General features: G+C 49.1%; 2 protein-coding genes across 2 annotated transcripts in view; one reads left to right on the plus strand and one right to left on the minus strand.

Annotated features, from left to right (window-relative positions):
• The window catches only part of LOC132214379 (pancreatic lipase-related protein 2-like), a 113,768-nt gene that overhangs the window by 53,901 nt on the left and 33,032 nt on the right, over positions 1-26,835 (plus strand). The window lies entirely within an intron of this gene.
• On the minus strand, positions 601-20,808 carry LOC132214378 (pancreatic lipase-related protein 2-like). The gene is made up of 13 exons (XM_059661551.1): positions 20,678-20,808; positions 20,356-20,404; positions 17,882-18,036; positions 16,049-16,174; positions 14,061-14,195; positions 13,337-13,448; positions 12,324-12,443; positions 10,662-10,781; positions 7,262-7,380; positions 6,675-6,804; positions 4,284-4,395; positions 3,002-3,169; positions 601-898 (listed from the first exon to the last, which is right to left on the minus strand). The coding sequence occupies exons 2-13, from the start codon at positions 20,402-20,404 to the stop codon at positions 835-837; spliced, it is 1,410 nt and encodes a 469-aa protein (XP_059517534.1). The 5' UTR covers positions 20,678-20,808; the 3' UTR covers positions 601-834.

Raw genomic sequence — 26,835 nt, forward strand, 5'->3', positions numbered from 1 at the left:
GGTTTTTCAAAATGCTGACACGCCGAGCTCAAAAGGTTCGCCATCACTGCCCTAGGATGTTAAAATCTGGGCAGGCAGCACGTGGAAGTAATGATGAGCTTTTCAAATAGGACAGAACTGCATGGTCTGCATTAGAACTGGCCACACAGGTGCCCTGAGAAGGATGGTGGCAAAGGACCGCGGGTGGGAGGTTTCAGACATGACCTGCAGCCAACTTGGCTCAAGCATTTTGCTGTTGTTATTAATCCTCATCTGAGGACATTTTTTCCTGTGATTTTTAGAGAGAATGGAAGGGACAGGGAAAGAGAGAGAGAGAAAAACATCCATATGAGAGTGATGCATTGATGGTTGCCTCACGTAAGCACCCTACCGGGGCCAGGGATGGAACCCGCTACCCTTGTATGTGCCCTTTACCAGGAATCAAACCTGAGACCCTTTGGTGCTCTAACCACTGAGAACACTGGCCGGGGCCTGGGCTCTAGTCTGAAAAATCATTTCCAAAACGTGACCCCAGAACCCAGAGGATGGCAAACTAACACCTCAATGTCAACCTGAGGGCATTAAACATTTATTACCACAAAGAAACAAGAGAGCACCACATTTTTTAAAATATACTTTATTGATGTTTTGCAGAGTGGGAGGGAGAGGGATAGGGTGTCAGAAACATTGATCATCTGCCTCCTGCTACTGGGGATGTGCCCACAACCAACTACTGGGGATGTGCCCACAACCAAGGTACATGCCCTTGACCGGAATCGAACCTGGGACCCTTCAGGATGCAGGTCCACACTCTATCCACTTAGCCAAACCGGTGAGGGCCAGAGCACCACATTTTTAACAAGGGTGAAGGGTCTGTAACTTTTTTTGTTTCACGGTCTTGCGACTGCAAAAATTATACCTGCGGAGGAGAACATGTTCAGGGTGAGGCTTGGCAGTTTGTGGAAATGTCACCTCAGGTGAGTAAACAGCGTTTCGCCAAACTCTGGAATTCAGGCCTCTTTGCCTGAAAGGCTCATCTGCACAATGCAGAGTCCACGTGGTTCTTACTAAGCAAAACCCCTTAAAGAACACCCTTTGCTCCTGTGGCCTTTTAACAAGCTGGAAGTGAATCTGCTGTGTCAACCACAGATTTTCAAAACCTGTGGCTTTGGGTGGGCCTGGCAATGAATTTGGGGACTGGGGTGCCCCCATCTGCCAAGAGGGGACTTTCCCTAGAGTTCAGAACCTGGGGGGTTCTCCATGCATTGCTTCTGGGAAGGGAAAATGTGGCAGCCACTTTGGAAAACAGTCTGGCAGTTCTTCTAAAGGTTAAACATAGTAGTTACCACATAACCTAGAAATTCTGCTCCTAGGTATGTACCCAAGAGAAATGAAAACATATTTCCACACAAAAACTTGTGCATAAATGTTCACAGCAGCATTATTCATAATAGCCCCAAAGTGGTAACATCCCTGATGTCCATCAACTGCTAAATGGATAAATAAAAGGTGGTATAACCATATAACAGAATATTATTTGGCAGTAAAAAGGAATAAAGTACTGATACATGTTACAACATGGATGAACCTTGAACATATTATGCTACGTGAAAAAAGCCAGTCACAAAGGACTATATATATTGTATGACTCCATTTATATGAAATGTCCAGAATAGGAACATCTATCCAAATAGAAATCAGGTTGCCCAGGTCTGGAGAAAAGGGGTGGGAGGTTATGAGATGATGGCTGATAGGTGTGGGTTTTTTGGGAAGGGTGAGGAAATGTTCCAAAATTAACTTTAGAAATGATTCCACAACTCTGCACATATACTAAAAATCACTGAAGTATATACTTGAAATGGGTGAACACAGGCTATGAAATTTATATCTCCATAGAGATGTTGGGGGGAAAGACCATGGAGGGAGGTCACTCCTGAAGAGGGTGAAGCCCGCCCAGTTGGGGCAACAACCCACCATGAGATGCAGGACACCTGGCCGCCTCCTTTCCTGTGGGCGTCTTTGCTAAAGACGAGCCTCCCTCAGGGCTCAGCTGCAGAATGTGGCTGGATTGGAGGTCAGAGGACTGGGGTCCAAGTCCTGGTTGTGCCTCAGGCTCAAGCTCTGCTCTTGAATAAACAAAGTACTGACACAGCCGAGTGACCTCTGACCCTTCCAGCACCAAACCCAGGAATTTGGACTATGACCATGTACTGTCAGCACAGCTAATTCATGCAGCTGAGCAAGGTCTTCGTATGTGTTTCTGAAAATAGTTTAAATACTCTTCCCTCTCGCTTTCCTGGGTGGCCTTAGACACTTTATGTGACTCTGCAAACCCCACTCTTCTCATCTTAACATGAGAGCAGTTGAGAGGTGATTGAGTTTCCTTCAGACGCTGACATCTGTTGTTTTCTATCATCCTCTATTAAGGTCGCCGTTTTTCTTGCCATATTGTAAACACTGTTATGTTCTCTCCCTACTCTCACCAAGTAAGATTCCATCCTCTCAGCAAGGGAAGAGCTTGCCACTGGGAGCTAGATCCTCACACAATCTGTATTCCTCTCAGACCTCAGTCTCCAAACAAATCAATTTGTATGAATAAATGCACCCAACAGAAATAAACCCGAGATTTCCTACAGCTACTGCCCGGGTGCTTTCCTACTTGTTTGAGATAAAACAGAGTCTCCAATTGGCCTGTTTCTTGAACCTATGCCTTAGAATTGATGTCTTGCTCCGGCCAAGTTGAATTTGGCTTAAGGAAAACAATGATTGATTTTTCCAAGTAAATCAGATGGATAGATGGAAAGATGGAGAGTTGAGAGGAATAGTTGGGTAGATGAATGGCTGCATGGATAAGTGGATAGGTAAGTGGTTAAGTGGATGGAGAGAAAGGGATGAAGGAATGGGTGGGTAGAAGGATATGTAGGTGGATGGGTGGGTGTTGGAATGTTTGCATGTATGTTTGCAGAGATAGATTGATAAGGAAATAGAGAAACAAGACTTAGGTGCAATGAATGATACTCACATAGTCCCATATTCTCCACTTTGCACTGTGATTTTCGAAGCCCCCATTTTGTACCATAACAGGTTTATCCCACGTTTTCTCCAGAGGAACGTAACCTTCTGTATTTTTCCAACGTTGATGTCCACATCAATGTCACGCACATATTTTGTACGTGGTTTGAGGGATCCACTGCAAACATAGACATAAAGTGTTTTATCAGTTGGATAGATGAATATTAAGGTGATAGCAACCTGTTGTTACTCCAAACAATGGCTGCTGCTGTTGAGGTTCTGCAATTCCCTTCACTGCCTCCATACACATCCAGGGACGCTAAAACACAAACATAACTGTGAAGAACACACCTTTAGGATAATACTGGACTCTAGATTCCCACTGTCTTGATTGGTACCTAGAGGGAAGTCAACTACTTGGGGCGGCCAATTGACTCTTTAATTTCACTGAAGGACTCCTTATCCTTGTTTAAAGATGCATGTGCTTTAGCCGGGGTCATCTGTGGGCATCTCATATGTAGCATAACAAGTAGTCAAAGAACTTTAACTTAACATGAAAATTATTATGCAAACTTAGTGCAAAAGAGAATCTAATTTTACAGCACAGTTATCCAATACATTGTACCAAGCACCTCATATATCCACAAGAGCTAGAACCTGAGGCTACCATCGCAATAGGAAGCTAGCTTCAGGCTTCAGGTGGAACACAGCAGAAGTGGAGGCTGGGGTATGTGTGTGGGATGCGAAGGAGTTGCCATATAACTGTGCTTTGTCTAAGGAGAACATGATATTCACAAAACTTAAGCCAGGCCTGGATGGTGTGGCTCAGTGGTAGAGTGTGGACTCATGAACCAGGAGGTCACAGTTCATTTTCTGATCAGGGCACATGCCCAGGTTGTGGGTTTTATTCCCAGTAGAGGGTGTGCAGGAGGCAGCTGATCAATGATTCTCTCTCATCATTGATGTTTCTCTCTTTTCGTCTCCCTTCCTTTCTCTGAAATAAAATTTTTAAAAAATTTAAAAACAACAACAACCCCACAATTTCAGCAGGAAGGAAGCAGTGATTGGCAATCCAGAAGGAGTCAGCCTTTAAAATCGCGAGTGCTTCCTCTCTGGCCTCCCTCTTCTCCTACGGGGTGATTGAATTAGATGCTAAGATTCTGCCTTCTGGCTCTGACATTCTAGGATTCAAAGGTTCTCTATGGGTAGATGTATATAGAAGTTTATACCCAATCCTGTATTAATAATCTCTTAGGAAAAGTATGGTCATTTTGCTTTACTCTCAAACTTACCTGAAAATTTCATATTCCCCTGAGTTTCTATTGCTTCCATATAAAGCAATCCTGAAGGACCCACTCCTTGTCTTTTTTCCAGCCAGTGTGACTGATACCCTGTATCTCCAACCTGTGCAAAGAAAAGATACTATCAGTTCAATGAACTCATCTTGTTGGAAAAAAAAATGACCCATGAGAGCTTCCTTCTTCCAAACTCTGAATCCCCCATGAGTGGGAGGTAAGGACGAGTGTAACGAATGGTTTCCTTCAATGCAGTTGGGAGTCCCAGGAATTCTGATGGTAGGTGGGGTGAGGGACTCAGGGGGAAGTACATATTGCAGCTCAGCATAACCTCTTGCCAACCCAGCCAGGTATGTGTTCTGATGGATGGAGGGTGGCTGGTTACTATACCCGGGTACCCAGGTGCCCACCACGAACTGTACCAGAAAGACAACTGGGAGAGGGAGATGGCTGGACTCCAACATTTGGATAAATCACTTACTGTTGCCTTCTTTGTTTTTATTTTTGTTATTTTCCCATGCCATGGACATAGTCTCAATGGGAAAATAACACAGATAATTATTTAAAAATGAATAAACCCTTTCTCAGCGCTCTGTCCACCTGCCCTCCATCTCAGCGTCTTCCCAGTCTTGTGTGTAGACTTAACCAAGCCCGGCGGGGTGATTTGCTGCCCGGGGACAATTGGCATTGTCTGGAGATGTTCTTGATTGTCCCACCCAGCGAATGGGGTGCGTAGGTGCAGGGTTATTGGCATCTCGCTGGTAGAGGCCACGGATTTGCTAAACATACTGCAATGCACAGGACAGCGCCCCAATCACAAGTGATCCAGTCCCGGATTCCAGTAGAGCTGAGGTTGGGATACCCTGACCTAGAGCTTTTCTCTGAGCATTTACACACACACAAATGACTGTATAAAAAGTTAGGCTTTTGCCTGTATGGTATGGCTCAATGGGTCAGTGTTGACCCATGAATGAGGAGTCATGGTTTGATTCCAGGTCATGGCCCAAGCCCGAGTTTCAGCCTCGATGCCAAGTAGGGTGTGTACTGATCAATGATTCTCTCTCATCACTGATGTTATTATTTTATCCTCACTTTCCCTTCCTCTTTAATATCAATAAAAATACATAGGCGTTTACCCCTTCCATAAAGAGTATGCACTGTTCTTCTCTATTCTCTCCATCCATCCAAACGGCAGACTGACTCACCGCCCTTCCCTGTCCTGTCCTGTGCCCCATAAAGTTGGCCTCCCCAGGGGTCCTTGCCGCTGGCTTTCCCTTGGGTTCAGCCCATCAGAGGCTTGCAAGGAGGCCAGCGGCAGGAGGAGGGAGATGGAGGTGCTTGCTCCCCTGCAGCCTCCTTGCTCTAGTACCAGGTTCTGGCAGTAGCTGCCTTCACTCCATTCCTGGAGCCCCGAAGCCACTAGATTCTGGGTGCCTCAGCATCCCTCGTTTGTTCTTTCAACCCTGTCCACTCCTCCAAGAGCGGGCCCTCCAGTGAGGTCTCCTCATTGAACCACTAGAATGAGCTCTGTCTCCCGCAGAGACCCTGACTGGAACAGGATATATTCCGTGATATTTTGGTATTTGCTTTTTTACTTAATATGCCTTAGAGGTTTTCAAGATCCTTCCTTGAATGGTTACATACAGGATGTGGTTAACAAGTGGTGGATATCTAGCTTTCTCCCTGCGTTCTTTTTGTATTAAAATCAGTGCTGCAGTGAACATCCTTGAATACCTTCTCCCGCACACATGCAAGTGTTTTCCTAATGTGTATTCTGACTTAAAGGAATATGTTCGTAAGACTATATACATACCCCTGTTATCGTTTATGCTAAGTGTCATGAATGTAACATGAAATACTGTGTGTAAACAGTGTTCTGTGAAGTGCAGCATAAATGTTTTTCAATGTAAAACTCCTTTGGAAAATAAATGCTCTTCTGTTAAGCCATCATGTAATATTAATTATAACAAACAAATCCTGATGCTTTCACTATCTTCTTTTTAAGTGAGAAGCTGGGCAAAATAACACTAAAAAACACAGCTTGCTCACGTGTGTGTAAACAGGGGGACTAGCATGGTGGGTAATCACGGGGTGCCTTTGCCCCATCTTGCCTTCTTCTGTTAATGGACCCGTCCTTCCTGCCACAGGGTGGGGTGGACACGTGACCAGCCTGGGCCATTCACGGTCGACCTACTCCACTGGTCAGGATTATTGGTTAAAGGGATGAACGTGAGAGGCAAGACAAATGCCATTCTACCGTCCTTCCATCATCATTTAAGCTGGCTGGTGTTGAGTTTCTATCCATTGCTACCAAGGGTCCTAACTAACAAGGTTGATACACCTTTTAAAATCATTTGCAGCTTTTAAATGGGTACAGTGGAAACTTACGAGCAAAGTTACCACTCTCTCCTGTGTTCAGGAAAAACGTTTGTCCCACGGCGCTGGTGTTCCCCTGAAATTGGTCCGCATAGTGCCCCATTTTGGGGCATCCTGTGACTGGACAAGGAAAACAGCCATTCTAGCAGAAAAACAAAAATTTGTCTGTGAGTGGTAGGCCTTTCACTCATTCACTCACTCAATTGATCAATTCATCTTCCCATCCATCCATCCATCCCTCCCTCCCTCCCTCATCCATCCACTCATCCATCTAATCATCTTCCTATTCATCTGTCCCTTTACCCTCCCTCCATTCATTAATGCATCCATCTCACCCATGCCGTCCAGGCATCCTTTGAGAATTTTTCAGAATGAAAAGTTGGGGATCTAGGGAAGGCCCCCCCCCCCGGGTCAGGTCTGGGCCATCTGCCGCCTGCCCACCCCGCTCCCCGGAGGAAGAAGGCTCTGCAAGGCTCAGCGTGACCAGCTCCTCCTCTTACTCGTCCTGGAGTTACATCTCTGCTCTGTTCCCAGCCACAGGGACAGAACCAACAACCACACAGCCACCCCGCCCTCCCCAGGCCCCTGGGGAGACCCACCTTCTGAAACTCCTCGTAGGAGGCACACGGGTAGCCCAGGAAGCCATTGGGATTGAGAATGCTGCTGGAGTAGTACTTGTAGCTTCTCAGGTGATTGCAGGCCGCAAAGTCTCGGGTTCCTGAGGAAGCAAAAGCCACAGGAGCTCACAGGAGACTCTCACTTTTGGAGCTTGAAAGTTCTGATCTGAATAAGGAGGCACTTCCTCATTTCATAGAGGGGAGTCAGCATTCGGGAATGCCTGGGTCACAATTCCAAGTTCCTGTCATTGACTTTGACATACTTTGGGGCAAATAGTTACTGATCAACATTTACAGCACATAGAGATGGTATCTGGGGGCTTCTTTAGTCATGGGGTTTGGCTCTGGTCACTTACCTCTGCCCCCCATGTGCCCGTGTGCTGAGCAGGGCCTACTCTGGGATGGACATGTGCTGGGGAGGGACGAGTTCTAACAAGGATGTGTGTCCTATCCTCCAGGGGCCAATCTTCTTCTGACAGAAGTGAAGGATGACGGCTGGGGGCTTAGGAGATAGTGATAAAAATATATACAGAAAGGAGAGACAGAGAGAGAGAGAGAGAGAGAGAGAGAGAGAGAGAGAGAGAGAGAGAGAGAGAGGTTTCAGGGAAGAGAGAGAGGGAGAGAGAGAGGCAATAGCTTTCCAAGGGAATCTTACACTATCAGCCAGTTTTTGAATGTTAAGGCCCAGATTGCTTGGTCTTCTGATTTTTCATGAGAAACCTGCATCTTCACTTTGACATGACAATGTTCCATGCTTACATGACAGCAGTGCATTCCCTCTTTAAAACCGGTCCCTGTGAAGGCCGACCACTGGCTGCTGTGGGCAGGGCTGGGCCAGAGGGCCCCAGTTTGAGACCAAGAAACCATACCTGCCTGGCCTGTCCCAGGAATGCAACTTTTCTGTGCCCAGGGCCCCAGGCTGAGAAATTCCTCCTCCTTGGAAAGCCTGAGGTCAAAGCAGTGGAGACCAAGATCCCCTGGGCCCTAGGCCACTGTGTCACTGCATTTTATCTACCACCCTTTTCTTTAAACTCAAGTCCTCTCATTTGAAAAATTGTGGGGTTGTTTTTTTGTGTGTTTTTTAATTTTTATTTCTCCAGCTCCTTGGTACAAAACCTCCCATGGCGTGATGCACAGTGACCCCAGACATACCTGGGGACCACTTCAGGGATGTCTGGGGTCCTCTTTGTGCTGGTGGATTAGCTCTGCCTGCCCCAGGGCCCAGGGACTCCTGCACCAGCACTCATCACCAGGCAACACAACCTGTTTCCACCTTAATAGTTTCTTTCACCCAGAATTGCTGCCCTGGGATCCATAATAGAGGGGCAAGTGGATTTAGTTGTTCCACCAGCCCAGCGCCTGGGTGACTGGGAGCCCACACAATAGAGCACATCCTGTGGGCTTGTTCACTGTGAATTGCCTCTTTAATTACAGCTGGGCTCCTTGCTATTATGTGGGCCCTGCTGGTGGCTTCTGGGAGGGGCAGCCTCATGTGACTCAGTGTTCTCTCAGCTGGGTCTTCCCTGGGTTACCTGGTGCTGGGCAGAGCGCTCAAAGGCTCCATTGGCTGACGGTGGATGTGGGCTACTGCTTTATCCACTCCGTTCGTTCACATTAAGCACATGGACTAGTCAATGCCACAGAAGGCCTCTCTGCTCAGTGGAGTGGGCTGTACTGAGCGCCTGCTCTGGGCCAGGCCCTGAGCAGGGTACTGGGGTGTCTGAGATGCCCCAGAAACTCCCAGCGGAGACAAATAAACACTAAAATGAAATGATGGCAGACTCAAAGCCTCCATGTGCAGGGAGAATATGAAGCCTCGTCTCCATGGAGAGGCAACGGGAGAAGAGCAGAGGCCAGACAAGGACAGGTGATGGAGGTGGTGCTGTAAGTCAGCTAATCATTGGGGGACTGAGCCTGTCTCTCACGTAAACGCAGACCTCATGCGGACAAAAAAGGGGCCACATAGTAAACCTGAGAAACTCAGGGGAGTCCTGCATGGTGGCCTTACAAACTCTGAGGCTGAAAGTAACCACCTGAACATAAAAATTCCTAATTGAAAGCTGGTCATGGAGGGTAGTCCTGTCCCAGTCCTATGACTTCCTTGACAAAGGTCAATCTTTTTTTTTTAATCCTTACCTTAGGATATGTGTATTGATTTTAGAGAAAGTGGAAGGGAGAGAGAGAAACATTGATGTGAGAGAAAAATATCAATCAGTTGCCTCCCATATGCGCCCTGACCATAAATCAAACCCAAAACCGTTTTGGTATATAGAACAAAGCTCCAACCAACTGAGCCATCTGGCCAGGGTGACAAAGAAATATTACCTTAAGTGAAACTGTTTTCTTTTTGCCTCTAAGAAAATGCACCTTTGAAATATCAGAGTAATCTTTTCCAAATTCCTCAAGGAACCCTCTTATAAGAGCACCAGACCCCAGAACCCCTCACTGTGACCTTGTTCCCCAAATACCACCTCTATGTGCTGTCCATGTTGATCATTAGCTATCCTGTTCCCACCAATGTAGAAGAATGTGTCTCTCTGTTTTACTTTTTATCCAATTCCAGAGATTTCCCATTTTACTTTCCTCCCCCTCCCTAATCTACCACCCGTGGATTTCATGGAACCCCTATGTCTCCTCTTTTTATTCTAATGTTTAAAATAAGATGCAAAACTGCCGTTCTCCGGAGCATGTTCTCAGTCCATTGAGATATTGCAGCCCAACAATTGTCGTCAGTTTGGCTCCAATAAACTCATAAAAATTCTCTACAGGTTTGGACATTTCTGACATTGACACCCACAAGCCTCATCCCCCCTAGACCTCCAGGCCTCCGCCTACTCCATGCACACGCTCCCCAAAACCACGGAACATGTCCCCACTCGGTCCTTTGACCAGCTCAGTCCCTTTCCCGTCCTAGCACCTGCCCACAGCAAAGGGTAAGAACGTCAAAGCCCTCCCAGCCTTTGTACCTGCCCTTCAAGGAGCAAGCAGTGCAAGCAGCTGGGGTGGGGGTGGGGCACAGCTAGAACTGGTATTTGCCAACGTGCCCGTCCAGCTCAGGCCTCAGCATCCTCATGAGTAGGACGACACAGGCTGTGGACTCAAGGGTCCCAGGTTTGATTGGGTATGAGGTTGGGACTTTGCAGCCAGAAATTGAACTTTAATATAAGGTGGCCTTGGGCAAGTTTGATAACTGTTCGGACCCAGTTTCTTCAGCTGTAATATGGGGATAAGCAGAGTAATTCCCTCATGGCACTGTGACAATGCTGGGGACAGAATGAGCACCCTGGACGTGAACTCAAATTCAGTGCTAACAGGGCCCGGCCATGCAACCTGCCTTCTCCCCAGGGAGGGCACTGCCATCTTGCATTGCTAATGCACGTACCTTCCCAGAGTCCATTTACATCAACGATGGGTGAAAGGATATTTTTCTTACATCCGGGCATTTGTTTTCCTCCATTTGGATAGAAATCCAGATGGCCCACCTTCTGGCTCATTCCAAAACCTGAAACATCAAAAGCGGCGGTTAGCAGGGAGGGAAGGGGTCCTGTGACAAGGTCTTGGCCCCAGAGAGCGTCCCACTCCTTCCGACCAGAGCGAGAGTCTTGCTGGCGAACTGACCCCTCAGCACAGCCACCCCCACCAGGCTTTGCAGATCCCTCTCCAACATGAGACCATAGCAAGACAAGGAAGGGGGAGCGAGCAGAGGCAGAGAGCATGCCTCCATGTGTATTTGCATGTGTGTGTGTCTGTCTCTTCTGGGGAGGCTGTGACAGTACCGATATCCCCTGATACCATTATGCATCATAGACACCTATCAGGACTGGTGCAATTCCCATTCCTTTACTCATTCTGAAATTTTGATTCCTATGTTAGAAGGTTATATTGAGATCTCATTGTTGTATTGAGAGCCCAGCATAATGGCTGGACGCTTTGGCTTTTTAAGCACACAGACCCGTGATCACATCCTGGTCCTATTTACATACGCCATGATCTCGGGCACTTACTAAAGTTTTTCAAGCCTCTGTGTCCTCAGCTATGAAACAGTAATAATAATGCCCACTTTCTAGTGTTGTTACCATGATTAATGAGCAAGTATGTACAAAATGTCCTATGCAGGCAATGGTAACCATCACTATTATTAAAAATATACCCTTTGTAGGCATGTTTCATGAGGGGTTACATAAGAAAATATTGAAAAAAGAACATTGAGTTTATGTAATATAAATTTTTTACGTAATTTTATTTATTTTAAATTTTCATTTCTTTAAACTAACAACAACTCACCCATGTTATTTTAGAAGCATTAAATAAAGGAATATAATTTGTTTCCGACAACAGAAACTATAACCAAAGTTTCCACAAAAGAAGTGAGGAAAATATTCAAACATTAACATTGCATTTTGCAAGTATAGGTGAAGAATCTTATATAATAAAACCCTAACATGCAAATCGACCAAACAGTAGAACAATCAGTTGATATAATGTACACTGACCACAGGGGCCAGACGCTCAATGCAGGAGCTGCCCTCTGGTGGTCAGTGCGCTCCCACGGGGGGGCGGGGAGCACTGTTCAGCCAGAAGCCAGGCTCACAGCTGCCAAGCTTGAGGGAGCCTCTCCCGCCTCCAAGGGAGGCAGCACTAAGGAGCAGGGAGCCTGGCTTCTGGCTGGTGAGCACAGCAGTGTTGGCAGAAGCCTCGCCCGCCTCTGCAGCAGCACTGAGGTCCTTTAACCCCTCCCTTACCCCCTTCCCCACCCCCGCCCCACTACTACCAGTGCAGGAATGGATAGTGGGGCCTAGGGAAGGTCACAGGGTTTGAGGACTGAGCAACAGCCTTCCATAGGCTACACCAGTGTGTGTCTGACCTGCCTGGAGCCACAGGCTGATACCACTGGCGCTGGGCTGGCTGTGTATTTGTAGCTGGCACCCACTTTGACTGGTTGGCATCCAAGCTATTCCTGTAGTTAACCATGTTGAATACCATCCCTGAACCTACTCGTACCAGTTACAGCCCTGGTCACCAAGAGGTGGAGTGAGGCACTCACCTAGGTTAGGGACTGTGGGGGAGGTGTCTGTGTGAATCACATCCACAAACATGGCATCCGACGGGTCCAGCCGCACCTCCTCAGGCGTGCCCTGGAAGCCTGGTTCTGCGGGATCCAGTCCTGAAAGGGGGAGGTGGACAGTGACAAACCAGGTTCCAAGCCCTGGACCCACAGAATCCATGCGGCTTTCTGCCTGAAGCAGGGGCTGTGCCCACCTCATCTTCAAAGAGAAGCAGAGGGTGGGAGGAGCATGGCCCACAGACTCAGTAACCTGTATTCTAGCCCAGGTTCTGCTCAAGGTCAAAGGCATGTCTTCCCTGAGCCTCAGTTTCCTCATCTGGAAAGTGGGAATAACAGCAACCTACCTTATGGGGCTATTGCGAAAGCCCCACGCAAAAGTATGAGAAAGAACTTTGCAATCTGAAAAAGTCTCCGAAAACATAATCTATGAACCCCCCATCCTTCCCCAGTGCCCAGCACACAGCCCTGGGCAAAGGAGACAGCATCACACTGTGTGCACAGGGACAGACACACGGACTCAGCGGTGTCTGTGTCTATGTCTTGTGTGCCTTCATTTGCCTAGTGATTCATTCATTCAGTCCATTATCTACCACGTGCTTCCTGTGACAGGTCTCAGCTACTTTCATTTTCTGCCTGTAGCTGGCACTGCCACAACAATTAATATTTGTGGAACTGATGAATTCGTATTAAAAAACCGTTTCACTGTTCAAAAATCTGCTGTACTCTAGCAATAATAATCCTAAGTCATGAGTTGAATGTGCTAGTTATATTTTTTCTTTTTTAATAAACGTGTTTTCAATTACAATCTTATATCTTTTGTAATTTACATGAAAGTGTATAGGCAATTATTTTTTAAATTTAAGTCTGGCAGCACCTAAAATCAGTGTCCCCGGATGTCCAGTTGGGGCCTCCTTGGCCATAAGAAGTGCCTGTGTCTGGGCTTCCATTGCCCTACAGGCCCGTCCCTGTCACCCAACCCTCCCACCCCTTACCTGTGATCCTGCCCACGCAGCCCCCCAGCCTCCTGCCCGCCTCGCCAGCCGCGTGCGCGCCCAGGCTGTGGCCAATGATGTGCACGTTCTCCAAGCTGTAGCCCATCTTGGTCTGTGGAAGGATGGGGTGTCAGGGCCCCCAGGCCCGAGTGGAGACACCCTGGCTCAGGAAGGGAATGGGGACAGGCCTCTGCAGAAATGACTTGGCTCTGGGACCACCTAGGACAGTGTGACCGGGCCCTGGGCCACCGCAGTCTCCAAGTCCCGTGCACAAGCTGAGGGATGGGGGCGGGGGGGGGGAATCGGGGAAAGGGAAGGAAAAGGCAGTAGCGACAGTGCCTGGGCCTGCCTGCAGAGCCTGGGTAGCGGGCCCAGCTCTGGGGTGCCCGGGAATAGACCTTCCAGAAGGCGGTAAGGGGCGTTCCCCTTTCTGAGAAAGAAGACACATCTTCTGGGCTGACCATTCCCAGAACAACCTCCAAGGACGGCTTATTTCAAAAGGGGAAACCGAGGCCCAAAGTGGTTCCTTGCCCCAGGCGACACTAGGGATCTTCAGGACACTCTAGGAGGGGAAGGCTGCAGTTTCACCTTAGGAAACGCCCCTCTATGTGTCCAAGCTTCCAGGCCCAGCCCTGCGCACCAGTCCCCAGGCTGCCTCTGGGTGCACGGGGTGTGCCTACCCCCTCAGGCTCCTCCCCACAGGATGGGGCTCAGGAGGATTTACCGATAGCCCTTCTATTAAGAACGCTGTCTCGGCTCCCACGACTCGAATGTTGTGGACGGCTTGGTTGTAACCTGTCCTGGACCCATGCATCCAGTCCACGCAGATACAGTTCACCTTCTCCACCTTAAACATTCTCTGGGAGAAAAAACAAGCGGGAGAATCCAATGTATTAACAGGCACAGGCCGCACACTCCAGAGACAGGAATTCACAGCCACCAAGCATCTCATTTGTGTCAGAGTTTTCATATTTCTCCCACTTGTCCTAATCCTCACCACTTCACCAGGAACTCAGTACCTGATCCCCACTTAACAGATGTGAACACTGAGGCCTGGAATGGAGTAAGTGACTGGCTGAAGGTCTCCCAGATGGTTATTGACACAGCCAGGCAGAAAAAGGATCGCTTACTACATCAGGGCTTAGCCAACTGTTATGGGAGGGCCAGATCCACCTGCTCATATAAATCAAGTTTTATTGGGACTCAGCCACACCCCTTTGTTTACATTCTCTCTCTCCCCTCTGCTTTGGAGCAACAACAGGGTTGAGTGGAAACCATGTGACCTGCAAATGCTAAACTATTTACTACCCAGTCCTTTACAGGAAGTTGGCTGCCACTTGTACTAAGTTTGCTGCCACTGTACTGGGTGCTGAAGCCACGGGAGGGCTGCTCTTATGTTCCCAACAATGAGTAGGTGGGAGCTAGAAGGTATTAACAGACAGGATGACATGTAGATGGAGGGAGCTACACCTCTGCCCACATGTGCATCTTTTATATTATGTGGTGTGGCCGCCGTGTGCTGCCCAAGCTCAGACTGGTCCCGTGATGGGACCAAGTAACTGTCAGAAAGAGTCACTGCAGAGCCTGTGTTCACTGGAGGATGGCCTGGACTACCCCGGGGAGTGAGGCAGGGAGGAGTTCCTGGAGGCCATGGCATTGGGATGGACACGTCCCCCTGACTCTCCCAGCTCCACGTTCACATGGCGTCCTTCTGGGACTTGGGGACACGTGTGAACGCCCAAACCTCCAGAGGAGCAGCCCACCCTTGGGAAGAAGCTGCTCGAGGTCTCCCCAGTGCAGACTAAGCGGAAAGCCATGCCTGTGGGCACCTCTAAAGACTAAAGCTACAGACACAAGGTTGTGGTATTTTATAGACAGGAGACCTGGCTTTGCATTCCCACCTCTGGATTCTACTCTGGGCAAGTGTTGAACTTTGCCTGCCTTGATTTCATCATCTATAAAATGGGAACAATAACGCTACCTTCCTCACAACTTTGTTGGGGCTGAGGGGAGGACGACGGGGCCGGGGGGAAGGGGCGGGAAGAGGAATGGTCAAATGAGACAAAGACTGTGAAATAATGATCACAGTGTCAGGCTCAAAGGAAGTGCTCAGTAAATGGATGCTATGAATAATGATTCATCACTAACATTCCTGAGACCTTCAGAACTGCGCCATCCAATACTGTGGCCACTGGCCCCGGGTGGCTATTTACAATGAATAAAAGTCCATAGAATTTAAAATCAAATCTTTGGTCAACTCCCCGCATTCAGGTGCCGGGTGAGCGCAGGGGAGCAGTGGCTCCTGGTTGGGACATGATGCCATGGAGCCTTTCCGCCCTCACAGAGAGCTCTGGGGGACAGCAGGGTTTCAGGGGACACATTTACATGGGTTTCTAATGCCACATGGGGGCTTTACATAAACCACCAGAGACCAATGCCAGGGAATTTGCTGACGCCTCTGCTTCGGGGCATTTGGATTAGCCTCTGGGTCTCTTTGGTCTCCAGAGGAGAGGACAGGCAGGAGGTGAGGGGGTCGGGGGAACTTGACAGTGGACACTCCAGAGGACCCAGGGTTTCCTCGGAGTTTTGAGGAAGGAGCATCTGTCCCTGGACGTTCTGCGTTCCCAGTCTCAGGGCAGTGACCTGGAAAGTGTTTGAATCTGGGTGCTGGGTGCTGGTCTCAGCGGGGAGTGGCCGGGGGCAGGGCCCTACCTGGCACATGTCCGTCAGCCATCTCTCCTCCCCCTTGTCTATGAAGCCGTGGATGATGAAGCGCGTCTTGCGGTCCAGATGGAAGTTTGAAGCGTTCACGGTCGCCAGGTCCGTGGAGGAGATCCGCTGGTTAAAGTGGAAAAGGTGAATTGGGACGTTGGCCTTTCCCAGCCAATGGCCTGTGAGAGCCAGTTCCAGGGAGACTGGGTCACGGGATCAGCTCCCAGGAAGTTGGGTGGGTCTAGAACAGGAGTTCCTGCCCTGGGCTTTGAGAACAGGATTCACAGGGTCCACGTTCATGGACTTCCTAGCATTTCTGTTAATTATGAAATTGGAAACAAGCCACTGTCATTGTAACAGCACTCTGTCACCAATGGGAGTCACGGGTATTTTCCTGTCACAGGACAGTGGTCGCAGATGTCTTAAAAATCAGTTATTCTCATTATTATTTGTAGTGGCCTTAGGTAGACCAACCCATGGATCATGTTATTTAGTGAGATAATAATAAAGCGGCATAGATATGACTGGGACATATATTTGCTTTTCAAATGTTCTGATAACTGTTTTTCAATCTAATTGGTTTCCTTTGCAATCCAATGTGTTTTATTTCACATTTAAATACATCATCCTGAGAAGGGATCCCTCGGCTTCCCCAGATGGTGGAAGATGTTCCTGGAACAGAAACAGTGAAGGACCCCAGGCCAGAGGCACCAAAATGAGAGGAGATGTGGCTCAGTGGAGCCATGAGGGGCACCTCAAGCTTGTAGCACTTAACAACTGATGCCTACCTGACAGGGGCCCCTTCACCAGCCCCCTGGGCACCTCGCCTGAACTAGGATCAGAAGATAAAAAGAGCCAAACCACTAGTCCAAGGGGACTCCCAGCTGGGGATTCTAAGGTGGGAGTTTGTCAACTACAATCCCAGGGCAGCCGTCCTCACCAATGGATGGCCAGTCATGAGCTCTCCAAACTGTCAGGGGTGGAGCTGTGAGCAGCTGAGCTCTGAGCACATTCTTCCTGGTCACTTGTAAGCACCTGGAAGAGCCTGTCCTGCCTCCACCCGCAGGCCTTCTGGGGACTGGAAGTCACTGCCAGGGCCCTTTTTGCTTTTGTGGTTAGATGGCCCCTCTCACTCTGGCCGGAGTGGCTCCGTGGTGAGAGCATTGGCCCATGCACTGAAGGGTCAGGGAATTGATTCCTGGTCAAAGGCTTGCACCTGGGTTGCAGGTTTGATCCCAAGCCCCAGTTGGGGCTCATATGGGAGGCAACCATTCAATGTGTCTCTCTCACATCAATGTGTCAAAGTTTCTCTCTCTCTCTCTCTCTCTCTCTCTCTCTCTCTCTCTCTCTCTCTTTCTCTCCCCTCCCATCCCTCCCTTCCACTCTTTAAAAAGCAATGGAAAAAATATCCTCTGATGAGGATTAACACCAACAAGTCCCTCTCCCACACCTCTCTTCTGGCTCATCAGGAAGGACTGACACCCCCACCCTCATTCCCTGAGCGGCTTCTCTCCTCCCACCCCCAGTGCAGGAGAAGATGGACACACCAGGCCTGGATTCCCCATAAATGCTGCTCCTACCCGCTTCCTCCCAGGATCAGGGGTCAGTGCCAGGAAGGCCTGTGCACAGTGTGTGGAATGTGGGCGTTTCTGGGCCCGGCACCCACAGACCTGATCAGGGGTTCCCGATCCTGAGAGCAAAGGTGGCTGCCAGCGGAGAGGGAGCATTGCCCCGACCCCCCCATGGCCTGCCATTTCCTTAGACAAGGGCATGCAGATGCCTGTGTGGGTGCTGCCCTCCACCCGCCCTGCAGTCCCGCCAGGCCCCTCTTACTTGGAAGCTGTTGGGATTCTCATTTGTGTAGAGAAGAAACCGGGTGTTGATGAGCTTGGGGGGCCAGGGGAATAGTTTCAGGGGCCGCTGTAAGATCCCAGTCCATGGTTTGTCATCGGGGAAGCAGCCGAAAGGTTGATAGCAGACCTGCTTTCCTGGTGCAGAAAGAGAAGCACACGGGACACTGTGCGTTCAGAAAAGGAGCGACCTTGCCTCATCTACACAGGAGGTAATTCAGGGTGCCCGGGCTGGCGAGGCCAATGCTGGGCTCGACCTGCTGTCAGTGCTCCCCAAATTCCACGGAGACAAGAATCGCCTGTGCACACTCCCAGCGCCTCCCTGGGCGATTCTGATTCGCAGGGAGGGCAGAGGGGCACCGGAATCCGCTTGTTTCATGCTGTTTTCACCCTGATCATCAGGCCAGAGGGGGATTGGCTGAGCTTCCTGGCAACCTTCTGCCTTAAAACTACCTCTTCCGGGAGAGCCCCAGACGGCCCTTTACATGCCATCACCTGGCATCAGGTGTGATAGCGCCTGCGATTCTGTAGCTCAGAGATGCTGCTGGGTGGACACTGATGCTGGCGCCACACCCAGCACAGCAGCTGATCCTGGGTGCGGTCCAACCCCCTTGTCTTCCTGTCACCCGTTGACGCACATTGTCCCCCAATTATTCTCTGTAATTTTTTAGGTTTTCCCTGTTGTTCTCAGAAAAGGTACATTTCTTAGGGCCAGGGATGACGGATTTTTTCATCACTCTGTATACAGTAGGGGCTCAATACATGCAACCGATGATCCAAATAACCACGTCCACAGCTGAGGTTCATTCCTCTATACTACCCACAAGCATTTTCACAGAGAGCGCTCACTGAGGGCGCATGCTCAAATCCAGAGCATTTCAATGGCTCCTCTCCCTTAGGCTTCCTCAACTCTGAATCGGATGGTGCCAGAGGTTGGCAACTCACTCAAACACTGACAACAATTATCAGTTTTCACCACCTGAAGCAACAGTAGACTGTTCACTCTGTGCCAGGTACCACACTAGCACTTCACCAGCATTATTCCCTTTTAGCCTCAAAATGGCCCATGAGTAAGGAATTACTTCCATTTTACAAATGGGGAAACCAAGGCACAGAGAGACAAAGTAAGCTGCCCAAGGTCACAGCCAATGGGGGAGGGGGCAAGATTTGAACTGGGGGAGTTTATTGGGACTAAAGCTAGGCACTGAGGAGATAGAAAGACACATCAGGTACAAACCCTGCCTTGAATGAGAGGAAATCTAACAGGGAAGGAATCATGATGACCTTGACTTCTTTCCAGGAAGAGGGACCAGTCCCAGACGAAGGGCTGCTGAGACTAAAGCAAGTCTTGCTTCAGGTGGTGAATGCAGGAGCTTGAAGGACAGGGTCGGGCACCTGGGCTGTTAGGTGGATCGTGAGTGGGAGGTGCTGGTGAGGGTGGTGGGACTGGTGCTCTATGAAGGTGTTTTTGAGAACCCAGTGTGGGTGGCTCAGAGGCAGGAGAGCCTGGGAGAGGTGGGGGTTGGAGTGGGGCAGTACAGGGATGGTGAGTCTGAGAAGAAACAGGCATTCTAGTCTTGGGTGACAGTGGAAATGATGGGAAGGATGGAGAGTCGGGGTAGGGAGTGTGTGGTACCTTAGCCTGGACAAGTGACTGTGAGGCGTAGTGGGAGGCCCTGGTGGATCTGCCTGGAAATTGGAGGGGGCAGGTGGTGATAGGGGCGGTGTGGGGAGTAGAGGCTGGGCAAAGGGGAAGCCACAGGAAAAGGACGAGGAGAGCGCCGGGAGTGACCTCTGTGGGACGCCCACATTTAGGGCAGGAGGAGGCAGCGGAGGAACAAAGGAGACCAAGAGGGTCCAGAAAGGCCTGAGGAGCAGCCAGGCCCGGGTGGGCTCTGCTCTCCAGAGTCAGGTCCTGCTGCGTGGCCAAGATGGAAGGGAAGCCAAGAGTGGGCTGGGCGAGGTGAGGAGGAAAGGAGGACTCGTGGTGCAGAAGGAAGCCCAGCAGAAGGGAGGCCAGAGGAAAGGCTCAGATTGGAGCTGGAGAGACAGAGGTGGCAACAGAGAGGAGTGATGGGGAGGGAGGGACAGCTCTCCACGGGACATCCATGTAGCTTAGGATTCAGACACGCAAGGCACTGAGGGTTTTGGAGGACTGTGGAGAGCACCGTCCCCCAACACCGCTGCCCAACAGCCTACCACTTGGGTCACCCCATCACAGCCAGTTGCTGGAGGAAAAGGGCGGGTGGGTCCCCAGGGTCATCTGTGTCCAAGATGTTGCCCTGTGTTTGCTACAGCATCAACACTCCCCCAATGGTGGCAATTGTTGTTTTTGTTGAAATAATGATAACGCTGTTCATTATGATGATAATGATGAGGAGGCCTCTAGCTGCCCCACCCAAAGGCCAGCCCAGGCATGGTCCCTTCCTCCCCACGGGGATGGGACAGCACCCTCACCTCTGACGGTGGCCAGCAGGAGGAGGCCGACGATCCAGGAGGGCAGCATCTACATGGATGAAAACACAGACAGTGGGGACCATCGCCCAACCCAGACAGGGCAGGGGGCCTGTAGCCCAGGGAAGCCCGGTGCCTGGGTCCCATTGGGCTGTCCCTCCAGGTGGGGATCCTGAGGCTGAGGCCTCCCCACACAGGAAGAGGGCAGCACCTCTGTGGAACCCGGATACAGGATCCTCCCAGCGCAGTGGCTGCTCCTCTGGGCCATGTCCCTCTGGCTGCCCAACCCTGCCAAGCACCCTACCCAGGCAGAGCCATGACTTACTGTGAGACACCTGTGCTCCACTCAGCCCCCAGGTGGCTGCGGCCTTTTATAACCAGGCTTTATCCGTTGGACTCTTTAGAGGAAAGGACCGGAAGATGGATAAGTGTGCTTTGCAATGAGATTATCATAAACACATAGTCAGCTGAGCAGGGATCAGAGCTTTTTAAAGTGAGATCAGAGTGGAAAAAAACAGACTTTGGGGACAGGTGTTATATTGGAAATCAGCAAGCTAAATAGAGGATGCCTTAATCAGTAAGCCAAATTTGGAGTCTTTATTGCGCCGGTGGTCTCAGATGAGTTATCTTCAGAGTCTGAGCAAACTAATATGGAGGAAGCTTTCCCTTTATACCTTCCCAGTTCCTTTGTCTCCTAAATATGGGGTTTCCGGACCTTTTGCACATTTTACAAAGAGCCCTATGTAGTGGGAGATATTTTGCAGGAAGCTTGTAGCCTTGAGCACAGTACCATTTAGATAACTCAAACACATCGGGCATGGCAGTCACCAGGGATGGCAGCAGAGCGGCTTGCAAGGCTAGGTAATTGAGCTTCTTTTCCCTATTATTTGAGCAAATGTGTTTACAGAAGCAAGAATAGCGGAGTTAATTCATAGAACAAAGGACCATCTATGTTTAGTGGACAATTTCAAATAGCAGTTTTTGCAACATCGAGGTTACAGGAGTAAGATGAAGTGCCTATGCTTCACAGGAAAGGACCCCATTAATCTTAATCTACAGGTTCAGCTGCCAAAAGATTGTGTTTCCAAGGTGAGAAGAGGGAACACCAAGCCTCCTGTTCAGAATCCCTTTGTAACAGGAGCCCAAGCCCGTCATGGTGCCTGTAGGTGTTGGCAGGAATGGGGTCTGCAGGTTTGCTGTTCCCAGGAGGCACCTGGGTATGAGGACACGCGTCTCCTCTTCTCCAGTGTGGGCTGGGTGGAGAGCCGCCGCCAAAGGACCTGGACAGAGAACAAAAGCAAAGGCAGCCCTTTGATGAGCAAGAAAGAGTAAAACAAACACTGTTTAAAGAGATAGCTTTGTTTGGAAACCATATAGTCTATTTCCAAAGAATTTCTGAGCTGCGTGGACTGTATTTTGACTTGGAGATGAGAAGGTGGAGGTGGCCCAGCCTGCCTCTTGCGGGATCAGGGATCAAGCCTGCAACCCGGGCATGTGCCCTGACCTGGAATTGAATGGTGACCTCCTGGTTCATAGGTCGACGCTCAACCACTGAGACACACTGGTTGGCAGAGTTTCTCTCTCTTGCTCACTGAATTCCAGGCGCACTGGCCTGGAAACTTTTAGAAAGTGCCCACCCCGGGGTCTTTGCATATTGTTTCCTCTTCCCAACACATGCCACCCCCACTCTCTTCTGACCTAAGTCAAAATGTCCCCCTCCTCCAAGAAGCCTTCCTCACTGCCCAGAGTGGGACCAGGTCTTCCTTACAATCTAATCATGTTCCCATTTTCCTTCCATGGAACATATCCCAGCTGGTAATCATATTTCAGTGCCTGTTTGTTTAGACCTTGCCTTGGTGGGAGGGTCGTTGTGTGGATGGTCATTTCTGTGTGGTTAGAGCCTAGCACAGCCCCTGGCAGGTACCTTGATCACTGTTGGATCAGGCATTGTGAGATAAAGGATGGGACCTTGGAAGCTAATGACTCATGGGCTGGTGAGCTGGGTAACTTCTAGATCTCTCCTGCCTTCCCCTCCCTGCCCTGTGGCCAGGAGGAATCTTCTCTGGCCTCCCTTGGCCTTGCCCTTGGCCCTCTGGTTGGGTTCATCCAATGGGAGGCCCCTCAGGGAGATCAGAGGGGAGGAGGAAGGGTGCAGCGTTTCTCAACCTGTGGGTCGCGACCCCTTTGGCAGTCAAAGGACCCTTTCACAGGGGTCGCCTAAGACCATCCTGCATATCAGATATTTACATTATGATTCATAACAGTAGCATCATTACAGTTATGAAGTAGCAATGAAAATAATTTTATGGTTGGGTCACAACATGAGGGACTGTATTTAAAGGGCCAGAAGGTTGAGAACCACAGGGTTAGAGTATTTCTACCCAGGCTCCCTCCCATCTGTGCTGGCATTGGGCAATGTTGCACTTCTCTCCTGAGGACTGCAGCTCCTCTCAAGCAGCTCCCTCCCATAGCCCCAGCTCCTTCCATGTTCTTATGACAGCTCCCTTGCTCCCTCCGGGGTCAGGCCACCAGGATGTCAGAGCTTCCAGCTGCTGTTGAGCCCTGTCTACCTCTGTAACTAGTCCCTTTGATACGCCCTTTGAGCGGGCCATCTCTTTGCCACTGGGGTCCCTCACAGGTGCAGCTGGCCACTGGACACCTCCCTCCCATCCCTCCGAGGGAGGATGTGGGTCAGAGGCCTGGGGTCCCTCTGGGGGATTAGCTAGGCTCTAGGCACCTTCCTTTCCTCACTCCATAATGAGGATGTCAGTCCTTATCAGGGAAGGGTTCAGAATTGAGTAGTTCTTGAGTTTCTGGTTTTGCAGCCCACACTACACTGTGTGGCCAGATTATTATGCCCACCCCATCAGTACAATGAAGTGAATTAATTATGCAAATAATAATAAAACCTTGAGAGTATTTGCTTAGGAAGTTTTCAATATTCAGTATTTTTGGAAGTGTCAATGAAGTACTGATGGGGTGGTCATAATCATCTGTCCGGTCAGTGCAGTAGCAGCCAACCTATTCTGTGGTTTGGTTGTAGTTTTTGCCAAAGTTTAGTACATTATCTTCAAATTGTGGGTCCCATCACCCATGCCCTCCTGGTTCCCGCCACAGATTAGTCCAGGAATCAGGGAACTGCTTGCCTGAGTGGCATTTCATCTGGTCAACAGCCACCAGGTCCTGCTGGGGTCCTCCCAGGGCAGAGATGTTCACCAGGCTCCTGGACCCCTGTGTCCCCTGGGTGGAAACCAGGAGTCAGATCTTCGATGAGAAAAAAGAACTTTGATGAGAAAAAGAAGTTATATCTTGGTTTTCACTGAGTGAATCTTAGACTTGCTTTCATGAATGTAGGGAACACACCACAGTCATACCTGTCACCTTAGACCAGTGGAAATCTCACACCTGCTCACACTCATGACATTCGTTACAAACAGCTGGAGATGATGCTACTGTGATCACTACTCTGCCATGATTTGGATTCTTAGAGCCACCACACTGTCTGACACGCTGCTGTTCAATACAGGCCTAAAGAAACATGCTATTGCACAAATGGGTTCTTTTTACTATTTGGTTACCATTTCAATATAATTCATTTCCTCTGTCAGCTCCTGTATTTTACTTTACAGTTAAAAACATTATTCTGAGAAGACGACCACGTTTTTCCACAGGCAGCCCGGGGGCCCCTGGCACAGAAATGGTTAAGACCCTTGTCCAGGAAAACCACCAAGGAGGAGTGTAAAGAGTGAGTGTCATACAAGCCAGAACAACTGCCCAAACCCCCAAACCCCCCAGGACCTGGGATTGCAGTCTACATGATTATTCAAAACAGTGTGATAGAAATATGCTGCTGTGAAAAATATGATACAGTACAGGCAAAACACAGGCATAACAGCAAACCTATGTGTGTACTCACACACACATCCTATTTATATTGTGTGTGTGTGTTTTTAAAGGGTGTGTAGAGGGAGCTAAATCATAATGCCAACAATGGTTATTTAGATGATGGTGCTATCGGTCATTTTTATTTTCTTGTTTGTGCCCTCCACCGCCCCAATTTTCCACAGGCAACAGCTATCATTAACATAATCAGGAAGAAATGTTATCTTAAGTCCTTATTTGAGCCGGACTGGTGTAGCTCCGTGGTTGAGCATGAACCTATGAACCAGGAGGTCACAGTTTGATCCCCGGTCAGGGCACATGCCTAGGTTGAGGTCTCCATCCCCACTAGAGGGCGTGCAGGAAGCAGCCAATAAATGATTCTCTCCCTTTCCCTTCCTCTCTGAAATCAATAAAAATATTTTTTTAAAAGAATCCTTATTTGAATTGATTAGGAGATATTTTAATCTTTTAGAGATTGTACCTTTTCAGAAAAAAAAGTCACATCTCAGCACAAGGTAGCTGGCACTCTCTTCAAAGGGCGGGGGCAAGGCTCAGCGAGTAGTTGGGATATTTTCCAGTTTCCAGAAGCCCTGGGAGCGTGACCCACAAAGTCCCAGAAGAGAAACCAGGAGACAGACCCCTCACCTGCCTGGGCGGGAGCAGTGAGCCTGCCGTCCGGCCTCTCAGACACGAACCATGGGAGGTGTAGCTGGCTGGTCCCCCTCCCAAACCACAGAGTTTGGGGATCACTCCTCTGGGCTCAGGCTCACTGAGATCTTTGCCCTTGAAATTAAGGGGACCCATGACCACAGCGGTTCCTCGAAACTGCCCTCGTGCTAACCTCATCCATGGGATCACATCATGCATCAAAATGTAAGCTCCCACTAATTCATCTGATACCAATCTTTACAAAATGGCTCCTGGCCCGGCAGGTGTGGCTCATCTGGTTGAGTGTCATCCCCTGCACCAACAGGTCTCCGGTTCGATTCCCTGTCAGGGCACATGCCCAGGTTGCAGGCTCAGCCCCCAGTAGGGGGTGTGTAGGAGGCAGCCAATTGGTGTTGCTATTTCTCTCTCTCCTCCTCTCCCTTCCTCTCTTTCTAAACAAATCAATAACATATTTTAAAAAATGATAAATAAGAACATAAAAAATGGCTCCTGTAAAACACAAGAAAACAACCACCCAATCACACTTACCAAAGTTGAATAAAGGCGATTTAAAAAATTGATTAATAGTATCTAATTCCTCCACAACCTCAAGATTAAGATCACCAGGTTCAATGTGCAAATCTGTAACTCCTTTTGTTGAAGCCGTTCCGCATGGCGATTTTTTCCTTAATCTTTACCCTTTTTGTTTCCCCCTAGCCTACCATTGCCAGAGCATTGTCTGTCTGGGCGGGTAGAGAGATGATTTTAGTGCCTGGCAAATTATCATAATTAGCACAGGCTGCATCCTTAATGAGCTCATTCCTGCCACAGAAGACAATGCCATTACCTGACCAGACAAAGTTCCCTGGGCTGGGAGGGCTGAAGAATCAGAGGGTGCGAACTTGCGTGGTTTCCTTTGATATGAGGGCCTCCTGTCAGGATAGTCTGACTTCCATGGCAATTAAAACGATCCTTCGGGGTCACCTCTTTCTTCTGGTGTGAAAACTGACAGTTGCCCTGGAGGCCGGATGTGGGAGGGGATGCACGGTTTTGGGGCCTCACACCCCCTCGGGGAATGGTGACTGGCTGGTTATAACAGGCTCTCAGCCGTGGCTGTCACTTCGCTCTAGCACCATGGTTTCTACATCGAATTGGTTCAAGAAAGAAGAGAGCACAAGCGGGAAACACAAAGGTATAATGAATGTGACAGAGCAGTACAATGGAGGGCGGATGCTGAGAGCTGGGCTTCGGTGTCATCACGTCGGTGATGTGAAACTTAGGCACGCTAAGCCTTAGTTTTCAGTTATAAAATGAGAATACCTTCCTCATGAGGTTGTTTGGGAGGATTAAATGGGGGTAATGTTCACAAAGGGTGTGGCCTACCATTATATATATATTTTGATTGCTTTCAGAGAGAAAAGGAGAGGAAGAGAGAGAGAGAGAAACATCCACTCCCCACAGTGGGGATCGAGCTGGAAACCTGAGCCTGTGTCCTTGCATTGCATGCCCCCTAAAGAGAGCTTTACCAAGTTCATTCCCTGGGCTTGCAAATAAAGCTGCTTTTGGAAATTTGATTTTGTTGTTTTGAAGATCCTTTTGGCTTTGTGAATACCCAAGCTCCATTCCTGATCTGCCTCAAACAAAAACAGAGCATTAAAGTGTTTAAGGTTCAATCAAAGGCTTGCTGGGAGGGCACCATTTTAAAAATCACAGAAAATTCAATTTGATTTTTATTTTGAACATGATTTGTCACAAATAGCGTTCTGATAGATAACACTGATGACACGGTAGCAGATGTAATTTCTATATAGGAGCTCTACGTCTTTGTCAGAGTCATCATTAAGGAATTTGGCACGTATGCAGGAGAACAATAAACGTCAACTGAAATATACACCAGCTACGTATAGATGAGCGGCTGCAGTGCGCGATGCCGGCGCACGCTATACTTAGAAA

Source organism: Myotis daubentonii, chromosome 13, assembly GCF_963259705.1.
Source record: "Myotis daubentonii chromosome 13, mMyoDau2.1, whole genome shotgun sequence".
NCBI lineage: Eukaryota > Metazoa > Chordata > Mammalia > Chiroptera > Vespertilionidae > Myotis > Myotis daubentonii.

What these genes read in the sequence shown, in the direction of transcription:
- LOC132214378 (XM_059661551.1), bottom strand. Translation starts at nt 20,404, where the DNA reads ATGCTGCCCTCCTGGATCGTCGGCCTCCTCCTGCTGGCCACCGTCAGA. An exon ending in CCTGCTGGCCACCGTCAGAG is followed by an intron (nt 18,037 to 20,355) that starts GTGAGGGTGCTG and finishes TTTCTGCACCAG; the next exon opens with GAAAGCAGGTCTGCTATCAA. An exon ending in AGTGGAGAATATGGGACTAT is followed by an intron (nt 899 to 3,001) that starts GTGAGTATCATT and finishes TCTCCTCCGCAG; the next exon opens with GTATAATTTTTGCAGTCGCA.